The sequence below is a fragment of the Hypanus sabinus genome, chromosome 14 (genome assembly GCF_030144855.1).
Source record: "Hypanus sabinus isolate sHypSab1 chromosome 14, sHypSab1.hap1, whole genome shotgun sequence".
NCBI classification, from domain to species: Eukaryota; Metazoa; Chordata; class Chondrichthyes; order Myliobatiformes; family Dasyatidae; genus Hypanus; species Hypanus sabinus.
Genome location: NC_082719.1, coordinates 34,951,174 through 34,962,701, shown reverse-complemented (window position 1 = coordinate 34,962,701; position 11,528 = coordinate 34,951,174). Strand labels below are relative to the sequence as shown.

The following is an 11,528-nucleotide window of genomic DNA, read 5'->3' as shown; positions in this document are numbered from 1 at the left end:
AGAAATTTGGAGTCCATAACACTGCCTTAAATGGCTGCCTGCAAGGTTCCAACAATTAGCACTGTAATTCAGCACACCTGCCAGCACATTCCTAAACTAAGTGACATCAGGGCTCCAGCCTTCTTTAACCACTGCTCTCTGGCAACATCCAAAGACAGTTCATTTCAAAAACTTCCTGCCTCAGTTGAACCGCAGGCCACTCTGGCCAGACGCTGCATGATGTCAGCTGGAAGCAGACTGTTACTCAAGAAGAGTAAACTGACAACAGGGATCAGGGTGCAGACAGCAGCTTGCGTTGGTCGAGCTCTGCAGACTTGGCATAGTGGTCATCTATACTTAATGGCCACTTTATTAGGTACCTCTTGTACCTAATAAAGTGACCACTGAGTGTATGTCCATGGTCTTCTGCTGCTGTGGCCAATCCACTTTAAGGTTTGACGTTTTGTGCGTTCATAGATGCTCTTCTGCACACTGTTGCTGTAACACTCGGTTATTTGAATTACTTCTTGTCGTCTCAAAACAGTCTGAACATTCTCCTCTCTTTAACAAGGCGTTTTCACCCACAACACTGCTGCTCACTGGATTTTTTTTGTTTTTTGCACCATTCTCTATAAACTCTAGATATTGTTGTCTGTGAAAATTCCAAGAGATCAGCAGCTTCTGAGATACATAAACCAGCTCACGTGGCACCAACTATCATTCCACAGTCAAAGAATGATACCTGATCATTGGAAATTGAGCTTTGACTGGCAACCAGTCCAGACACCTCAAGATTGAGAGGAGGGGATTTCATTCAGGTTCTCTGCCCGAGTAGAAAAAGGCAGCAGTGGATCATGGCAGTGTAATTGCGCTCTGACCACCGACCATGCTGAGCTTGGGATTGATTGGCGAGAGCAAAGCCATTGTCTGAGTGGACAGAGTCAGAGTGGTGAACTCCAGGCTTCAGTCAGAGGGAGCAAATAAAAGCTTTAAATTAAGTTTTTTTTTTCCCTTCCCTTCTTTATATCTGCTCAGTTAGGACAGTAGAGATGCCAGACAGATAGTTGAATGCTCTTCTTGCAGTATGTGGGAAGGCAGGGAGACCGCCAGCGTCCCTGATGACTACAACTGTGAGAAGTGCATCCAAGTGCAGCTTCTAACAATCTGCATTAAGGAGTTGGAGCTGGAACTGGATGTACTCTAGATCATTCAGGAGGCTGAAGAGATGATAGACAGGAAATATAGAGAGGTAGTTACACCCAAAGTGCAGGACACAGGAAACTGGGTGGCTGCCAGGAAGGGGAAAGGGGTTAAGGAGCCAGTGCAGAGTACCCCTGCGGCCATCCCCCTCAACAACAGGTATATCATCTGGGATACTGTTGGTGGGGTTGACCTAACAGAGGAAAGTCACAGTGCTTGGGTCTCTGGCAATGAGTCTGGCTCTGTGACCCAGAAGGAAAGAGAGCAGAAGAGGCATACTGTGGTGACAGGGAATTTGTTTGGGGAACAGACAGGTGGTTCTGTGGGCAAGAACAAGATTCCCAGGTACCAATGACGTGGGTAGGTCGAATGATGAGGTTCTGCACGGGGAGTTAGGTCCTAAGTTAAAAGGCAGGACCTCCAGGACTGTGATCTCAGGATTGCTGCCCATACCACATGCTAGTGAGGCCAGAAATAGGAAGATTATACAGTTTTACATATGGCTAAGGACTTCATGTAGGAGGGAGTGCATATGGCTTTTGGATTTTTGGGCTCTCTTCCAGGGAAGGTGGGACCAGTACAGAACTGGAGGGGGACTAATATCCTAGTGGGAAGGTTTGTTAATGTTATATGGTGTAGTTTAAACTGGAGTTGCAAAGGGATGGGAACCAGACTGCAAAACAGTTAGTGGAGAGATTGTGGAAACAGATGTTGGTGAAACCTCTGTCATGAATCAAAAGGTTGAGCAGGGTGCGACTAGTGTCCTGAGCTGTGTATATTTCAATGCAAGAAGTATCGTAGGAAACACGAATGAGCTCAGGGCATGGATCAACACCTGGAATTATCACGTTGTAGCCATTAGTGAGACTTGGTTGCAAGATGGGCATGACTGGCAGCTCAATATTCTATTGTCCTGATGTTTTAGATGTGACTGAGCGGGAGGGTTTAAAGGAGGAAGGGTGGCATTACTAGACAGTGAAAATGTCATGGCAGTGCTCCATCAGGTCAGACAAGAGGACTAGACTAGTGAAACATTATGGGTGAAACTGAGGAATAAGAAAGGTATGACCACATTAATAGGGCTATATTACAGACCACCCAACAGTCCTAGGGATTGAGAGGAACAAATTTGTAAAGGAATCGCAGACTGTTACAAGAAACATAAGGTTGATATAGTAAGTGATTTTAACTTTCCACGTAGTGACTGGGAATCCCATACTGTAAAAGAACTAGATGGGATAGAGTTTGTCAAATGTGTTCAGGGAAGTTTCCTTCATCAGTACCTACAAGTCCCAACAAGAGAGCATGCAATACTAGATCTGCTATTAGATAATGAGGCAGGGCAGGTGCCAGATGTTTATCTAGGGGAATACTTTGCATCCAGTGACCACAATTCTATTAATTTCAAAGTAAATATGCAAAAAGATAGGGCTGGTCTGCAGGTTACGAGTCTAAATTGGAAAAGGGCCAATTTTGATGGTATCCGAAATGATCAGGCAAGTGCGGATTCGGACAGGCTGTTTTCTGACAAAGATGTACTTGGAAAGAGGGAGACCTTCAGAAAAAAAATTTTGAGAGTACAAAACTTGTATGTGTCTGTCAGAATAAAAGGTAATGATAACAAATCAAGGGAACCTTGGTTTTCAAGAGATATTCAGGCCCTGTTAAGAGAAAAGAAGAGGTGTATAGCAGGTAACGGCAAGTAGGAACAAATGAGGTGCTTATGGAGTACAAGAAAAGCAAGAGAACTTCAGAAATAAATTAGGAGGGCTAAAAGAAGGCTTTAAGTTGCTCTAGCAGACAAGGTGAAGGAGAATCCTAAGGGATTCTGCAGATATGTTAAGAGCAAAATGATTGCGAAGGACAAATTTGGTCTTCTGGAAGACCAGAATGGTAATCCATGTGTGCAGCTAAAACAGATGGGGGAGATCCTAAATGCTTTCTTCACAGCTGTATTTACTTGGGAGACAGATACAGAATCCACAGAAACAAGGCAAATTGGCATCAACTTCATGGACCCTGTACGGATTACATAGGAGGAGGTGTTCGCTACCCTGAGGCAAATCAGTGTGGATAAATCCCCAGGGCCTGACAAGGTGTTCCCTCTGATCCTACGGGAGACAAGTGCAGAAATTGCCAGGATATTTAAAACATCCTTTGTGACGGGAGATGTACCAGGAGATTGGAGGATAACCAATGTTATTCCACTGTTTAAAAAAGGCTCTAAACAGAAACCAACAAATTTTAAGACAAAGCCTGTCATCAGACGTGGGAAAGTTATTGGAAGGTATTCTAAGGGATTGGCTGTATAAGCATTTGGATATACATGGACTGATTAAGGATAGTCATTTTGGCTTTGTGTGTGGTAGGTCATGTCTAGCCAATCTTACAGAGTTTTGTGAGGAAGTTACCAGGAAAGTGGATGAAGGCCAGGAAGTACGTAGATGTTGTCTATATGGATCTCAGCAAGGCATTTGACGAGGTCCAGCATGAGAGGCTGGTTAAGAAGGTTCAGTCACTCGGCATTCAGGATGAGATAGTAAAATGGACTAGACGTTGGCTTTGTGGGAGAAACCAGACAGTGGTAGTGGGGTTGCCTCTCTGATTGGATTAGTGGTGTGCTGCAGGGATCGGTGCTGGGTCCTTTGTTGTTTGTCATCTCTAATCAATGACCTGGATGATAATATAATTAACTGGATCATCAAGTTTGCAAATGACACCAACATTGCGGGTGTAGTGGACAGTGAGGAAGGCTATCATGGCTTGCAGAGGGATCTTCATCAACTGGAAAAATGGCAGATGAAATTTAATGCAAACAAGTATGAGGTTCTGCACTTCAGTAGGACCAACCAGGGTAAGTTTTACACAGTGAATGGAAAGGCACTGAAGAGTGTAGTGGAACAAATGGATTTGGGAATACAGGTAGATAATTCGTTGAAAGTAGCATCACAGGTAGAGAGGTCATAAAAAATCTTTTGGAACATTGGCCTTAATAAATCAATGTATTGAGTACAGAAGATGGGATATTATGTTGAAGTTGTACAAGACATTGGTGAAGCCTAATTTGGAGTATTGTGTGCAGTTTTGGTCACCTATCTACAGGAAATTAAACAAGGTTGAATGAGTGCAGAGAAAATTTACAAGGATGTTGCTGAGTCAGGAGGGCCTGAGTTATAATGAAAAATTAAATAGGTTAGGACTGTATTCTTTGGAACATAGAAGATTGAGAGAATGTTTGATAGAACATATACAAAATTATGATGGGTATAGATAAGGTAAAGGGAAGCAGGCTTTTTCCTCTGAGATTGGGTGGGGCTACAAGAGGTCATAGGTTAAGGGTGAAAGATGAGAAGGGGAACATGAGGGGAAACATCTTCACTCAGAGGGTTGTGAGAGTGTGGAATGAGCTGCCAGCAAAACTAGTACAGCTGAGTTCAATTTCAACTGTTAAGACGAGTTTGGATAGGTACAAGAGGGCCTCTGTTGGTTAGAGTTGATCTTGGATATTGTGTACTAGCTGTCGAGATACGCAAGCCTGGGCAGTATAATATGGAGAGCAAGCTGTTGCTCATGTAGCAAGCTTCCCTTCTCCATGCATCTGATGAACCCAAAGGAAAGGCAGAGACTGATACAGGTACATGGACAGTAGGGATATGGAGGGCTATGTCCCGGTGCAGGTAGATGGAAATAGGCAGCTTAAATGGCTTCAGCATGGACTAGATGGACCAAAGGGCCAGTTTCTGTGTTGTACTTCCCAATGACTCAAAGTCACTTAGATCACATTTCTTCCCCAGACTACAGGGTCTCATAGAATAAAGGTAAAACATATAAATGAGCCCTTACAAACCACCTTCATGCTTACGGTGATGTCTCTATGCAATTCCCTCAACATAAGGCACATACCTGTGTGCTATTGGAATTAGTTTAGTTTTGTCACATGTACCAAGGTACAATGAAAAGCTCATCCTGAAAACTGTTCATACAGATCAATTCATTACACAGTACATTGAGGTAGCACGGGGTAAAATAACAAAATGCTGTAGAGAAAGTACAAAGTAAGGAGACAATAAGGTCCAATGTTATAACAATGCAGACGAGGTCAAGATTCCATCTTATCATTCTCAGGGTCCAATCAATCTATAGCAGGATAGAAGCAATCCTTGGGCCTGGTGGTACAAGCTTTCAGTCTTCTGTATCTTCTGCCCAATGGAAGAGGGGAGAAGAGACAATGTTTGAGGTGGGTGGGGTCTCTGATTATTCCTGAAGCAGCAAGAGGACTAGACGGAGTCATGGCAGCTTGTTCCAAATATTTGTCACATTCTGAAAAACTTAACCCTCAAATCTCATTTAAATTTCATCCCCCTCACTTTAAACCCGTACACTCTAATTCTGACAACCTATCATATCCGTGTCCTCATAATTTTGTAAACCTCTGTTTGGTCACTGCTCTCAGCTCTTATTTTGCAATGGGAAAGTAAATAGCCTATCCAGTATCTCCTTATAACTACAGCTACCAATTGTAGGCAATCTCTTAGTGAATCACCTCTGTACTCTCTCTATTGCTCCCACGTCCTTACTGCAGTGTGTTGACCAAAACCATGCACAATACTCTGCTGTGGTCTAACCAGTGTTTGGAACAGCTGCAACATGGTATCCAATCTCTCATTGATTGCCTTGGCCTATGAAGGCAGCATACTAAATATAATTTTTATTAAAAATATCCACTTGAGTCAACACTTCCAGCGAGCTATGGATTTGCACCCCAAAGTCTCTCTGTAGGTCAATATTTCCAAGGTCCCTGCCATTTACTCCATACGAACTAACAAAACTTGATGTCCCAAAGTACATTACCACACACTTATCTCGACTGAATTCCATCTGTGATATCTCTGTGCAATTTTCCAGATGATTTATATCCCACTGTATCCTTATATAACTTTCTCCATCATCTGCATTTCCAACAATTTTAAGTTGTCTGCAAACTTACTAATCATACCTCCTACATTCACATCTAGGTCATTTATATATATCATAAACTGCAAAGGTCCCAGTGGTATACCATTTGTTATAGATTATCAGTCAGAAAAAAAAATCTGCAACTACCCTCCGCCTCCTAATACCAAGATAATTTTGAATCTAGTTCCCTTGTACCTTCATCATCTGCACCAGCCCACCACACAAGACTTTACTCAAAATCTTAGTGAAGTCCATATACACAACATCTGCACTAGTCCACAATGCACCAGAATAAGTGGATCCTGGATTGGCCTCTACAGCCATATGGGGACCCCCTAGTAGACAACCCTTAGGAGAACATCATAATCGAGTGATTGTACTACTACATATCTGCCATCATATCTCCCTGATAAATCTCCTTTAAATACTCAATCTGATTTGTGATATTTGATCTCCCTTATACAAAATCATGGTGTCTTTTCCTGCCTTTCCAATCAAACATAAATCCTGTTCTTCAGAATCTTCTTGAACAATATCCAACCACTGACATAAGGCTCACAGGCCAGTAGTTTCCAGTCTGACCCCTATTGCCCTTTTTGAACAAGGGGGCATTATTTATCTTCCAGTCTTCTAGTATCTCAGCATGGCTAAGATGCAAAAGTCTCCATCAGTCATATCAACAATTTTCTCCCTTGTTTCCCTTAGTATCCAGTTGCTGATCCAGTTAACTATATTCCCTTAGATAAATCCTATCCAGTCCTGTGGACTTATCTACTTTAACGTGGGCCAATATTCCTCCTTCTCAATACAGATGTGCACATAGGCATATACCTTCTTTAACCCTGTAGTTTCCACATCCTTCTTCCTGGTGAATACTGATAAGTAATCATTTAGAATCTCGATCACATCACCTGGCTCCATACATAGATTACCCCTGAGTAAGGGGACCTATTCCCTCCTTAGTTACTATCTTACTTCTAAGGTATTTACAAAAAAGTTTTAAGATTCTCCTTAATCCTATTTGCCAAGATTATTTATGCCCCCCCTTTTCCCTCTTTTTTCCTATAGCACTATAAATGTCAAGTGACCATTAGATAACTATTCCCTATACCTCCTGCTGAAAAGTTGCAGTCACCTCTGACCACAGTTGCTCATGGTTGTTATGATCGGCTGCTTCTTCAGGCTACTAATTGAAAGTGACCAGAGACCAGAGGAGACAAGAAGCTGCAAGTGCTGCAAGCTGGAGCAAAAAAAAAAGTACTGCTGGAGGAACTCAGTGGGTCAGGCAACATTCGTAGAGGAAAATAGATATTTGACATTTCAGGTTGAGATTCTTCACTTGAACTACAATTACATATATCAGATGTTACCCAGCTCATTTGAGTTCCTCCGGCAGGGGATTTGAGTGGAAAGTTCTTTTGCCCAGAGTGGCTTATATAGACAGGCAAATGGATGGAACAAAATGGAGGTTTATGTAGGAAGGCAGGGATAGATTGATCTTAGAGTAGGTTAGAAGGTCAGCACAACATAATTATTAATTGTGAAACTTAATTTTTGGGACATTAGTTACGTTCTTTTCTTTAAAGTAGCATTATTCAAGCCATAGTTTCAGTATAATCCACTCCTAAAACCTAAGAGAATATTTCATTCAGATTATGAAATAAATTAGAAGTTGGAATGAAATTTAAACATTTTTTGTTCAGTAACTTGTAAAAGACAAGTTACAGAATGAACCAAATAGCAAGAACAGACGGTTAAAGCAGCAACTCACACAAAATGCTGGTGGAACACAGCAGGCAGGCAGCATCTAAAAGGAGAAGCACTGTCGACGTTTCGACAGTTAAAGCAGCGTAGGATTCCACCTACTACATTCTAACTAGTGTGAACCATTACTGCGTCAAACTACTATTTGATAATATCAAACACTGATTTCGTTTTTAATTTTTTTAATTTTACAATCACGTTATTCTTAATTGTACACCCAGTGCTTTTGTCAATCACATGAAATTCAACATAAATAGTATCATCAATTTTTACATTAACTTAAATAAAAAGTACTTCATTCACATGTGCAATTTTATTTGACATTTTCATGTATCCATTGGCTTACCATCAATCATACTGTTAAGGTATATTAAGAAATTGGCAAAGTGATGTACATATCCATATTCATCTCTGAACTTTTTAAATAATATTGTTTAATTAGAAGTAGCAAACAGGAAAAGCTGTAGAAGAGGCATAACCTGCAGTGTGGAAAGATCAGCAAGTACAGCCTGCAATAAGAACAAAAATATACTGATTAAAAATACATAAACTCATTTTGCAAACAGTATGCTTAGAAATCAGATGAATACCAAACAAATGCTCATCTATGCAAAGTTCATGGCCTTATACGGAGTTTTGATTTTAAAAAGATGTTACTATTCTAACTTCTTCACTAAATGAAAATCTAAACATTTCAATTTTCCTAAACAAATTCAGTGCTATAAAATTATAACTTGAAAGCCTAGCATATTACTTTGAGTTTTCAGCCTTATATCACTCTGGAAGTGAATCATGCTTCAATGCAACAAACATTAAAACTACTAATGGTTAAGAAGAATAACAGAAACAGATTAAGGACAGCTAGCAGGGCAAATACATACAGAACTCAATAGTAGATATAGGGATCAAATCGACACAATGCACTATGATCTGCCCATAGCCCAATCTAAATGAAGATGCAAGGTTTGTTTAAATTCGAATACTGAGCACCCATGACTTATTTGGAAATCAACCAGACCTGTGGAATGTGGAATTCCCACAGTCACAGTGCCTCCAGCCCTAACAAATTGGATCACATTTCTGGCATGTGATCCAACAGCGATAAACAGCGTACCTTAGTCCCTTCACAAACAACACCCTTCTCACTTTGGATAACATTCTATCAGAAATCCCAGGAAGCTCAACTTCAAATCTTTTACTTCAGTGATGTCATTGTCAACTTTAAATTATTATTTCCCACACAGGTTATAGAATCAAATCAACTATCCAACAAATATAAAGAAAAAAAAATCACAGGAACAGTGCTCCTTGGTTGAATTAAATGGTAAGGATTTACACTGTTGTTCCATCTTCCAGGCTTTTGTTAAATAAATTCTTCCCGATCCTCTTGACCTGTTCATTTATTATATCTATACTCTTGATTGTTTTTGTAAATACAGTATATGCACATAGAATACTAGAGTACAGAAATTGACCAGAAACTAGATTTTGTCTAGTCCCACCCCAGCAAACCCTACATACGTATGTCCCTCACCTGTACGCCTATCCAAACTTTTCTTAAATGGTAAAATTGAAGTTGTACCTATCACTTCCACTGGTAGCTCACTCCACACTTGCACCATACTCTGAGTGAAGTTCCTCCTCAGATTCTCCTTAAATATTTCAACTTTTACCTGCAACCTATGACTTTGAATTGTAGTCTCATGCAACCTGAGGGGATAAGGCCTGCAAACAATCACCCTAACTATACCGCTCATAATTTTGTAATCTTCTCTCTATAAGATCTTCCCCTCATTCTCCTGTACCTCGGGAAATAAAGTCCTAACCTATTCAACCTTTATCTGTAAATAAGGTCCTAAACTCCCAGCAAAATCCATGTAAAGCTTCTCTGCATCTTTCAAGTTTATTGATGTCTTTCCTACTGCACACAATATTCTATCTCCCTGTCATGCCACTTTCAAGGAATTATAGATCTGTATTCCTGTGTCTCTTTGTTCTACTGCACACCTAAATGCCCTACCATTCACTGTAGAAGTCCTACTCTGGTTTGCCACCCAAAGTGCAACACTTCACACTTGTCTGCATTAAATTCCATCTGCTATTTTCCAGCCCATTTTCCCAGCTAGTTCATATCACCTTTCAAGCTTTGATAGCCTTCCTCACTGACTACTGCATCGCCAATCTCCCAATCTTGGTATCATCCGCAAATCTGCTGATCCAGTTAACTATATTATCATCTAAATCATGATTATAGGATGATGAACAACAATAAACCCAACACTAATCCCTGCGGCATACCACTAATAACTCTGATTTCTCCCACTAAGCCAACATTGAATCCAATTAACAGTCGGCCCTCCTTATCCGCACATTCTGCATGCGCAAATTCAACCAACCGCGAATCGAGAAAACCTGGAAGTGCTCTTCCAGCACTTGCTGTTCGAGCATCTACAGACTTTTTTTCTTATCATTATTCCCTAAACAATGCAGTATAACAACTATTTACATAGCTTTTACATTGTACTAGGTATTATAAGTAATCTAGAGATGATTTAAAGTATACGGGAGGATGTGCGTAGGTTATTATGGATCAGGATTTTTAAAAAAACGGAAGTTCTCTTACTAAGTAAGTCAGAACAGGTACATCCAGTATTATTTAGTGTCAGTTAGTCAAACGTTTGTCTTCGTATATAGTTTATATTTTACCTTTCTATGCATATAAAACACTTAAGAAACGTATGTATTTCAATAATCTCACTTTATCCTTTAAAATAGTTCCAATCATTGACTGACTGTAGCCTAACGCTTTTACAATGGCCGATGGCGTTTCACCTCTTTCCAATCGCTTTATTATTTCCACTTTATTTTCAATCGTGATCATGAGCATTTTCGTGAACAGAAACACTGCGGATTCAGAGCTCCGCTGGGTCCTGAAGTCCACTGCACTGAGACAGGTTAAATAAGGGACTTGAGCATCCATGAGGGGTCCCAGAACCAATCCCTCACGGATAAGGAGGGCCGACTGTACTTCATGAATGATAAACAACCTAACCTTCTGGATCAGTTTCCCATGTGGGACTTTGTCAAAGGCTTTGATAAGGTCCATGTAGACAATGTCCACCACTGTCGACAACTCCCACCACTATCCCTTCATCACGTTTCTTTGTAACCTCCTTGGAAAGCTATTTTCCTTTCTGGTGTCATTGACCTCCTCAGGCAGTACAACACTTGCCAGCTGGCATCAAAAAGAGAGCATTCAACAAAAGCCAAAAAATTGTTACTCTCTCCCCCTTTCTAAAAGGGCAACATTCTTCCCATTAATACATCTTCCCAAGAGAATGGACGAGATTGGAAATCACCACTGCAAGACAAAGTCATAGAGAGACAGCATGGAACTGGGCCAACTGGCCCACTGAGTCCATGTCAACTATCAACTAATCATTTAATTTTTTTCACCCCACATACTCATTAACAGCTCCAAAATGTTACCATTTACACTACTAATAATTTATAGTGGCCAGCTATCCCACCAACCTGCACGTCTTTGGGATATAGGAGGAGGAAGCAACCCAAATGTCTACAGGAAGAACTTTCTAAACCCACACTGATAACGCCTATTGCCAATAATT

At 40.7% G+C, this 11,528-nt stretch overlaps 1 protein-coding gene across 2 annotated transcripts in view; it reads right to left on the bottom strand.

Annotated features, from left to right (window-relative positions):
- Nucleotides 1-8,064: 8,064 nt before the first annotated feature.
- Nucleotides 8,065-11,528, bottom strand: part of tbc1d19 (TBC1 domain family, member 19) — a 129,242-nt gene continuing 125,778 nt past the window's right edge. For both annotated transcript variants that reach the window (XM_059989003.1, XM_059989004.1), the window contains one exon: nt 8,065-8,408. In XM_059989003.1, the coding sequence (XP_059844986.1) occupies nt 8,334-8,408 (75 nt within the window). In that variant the 3' untranslated portion in view covers nt 8,065-8,333. The remainder of the gene's footprint in view (nt 8,409-11,528) is intronic.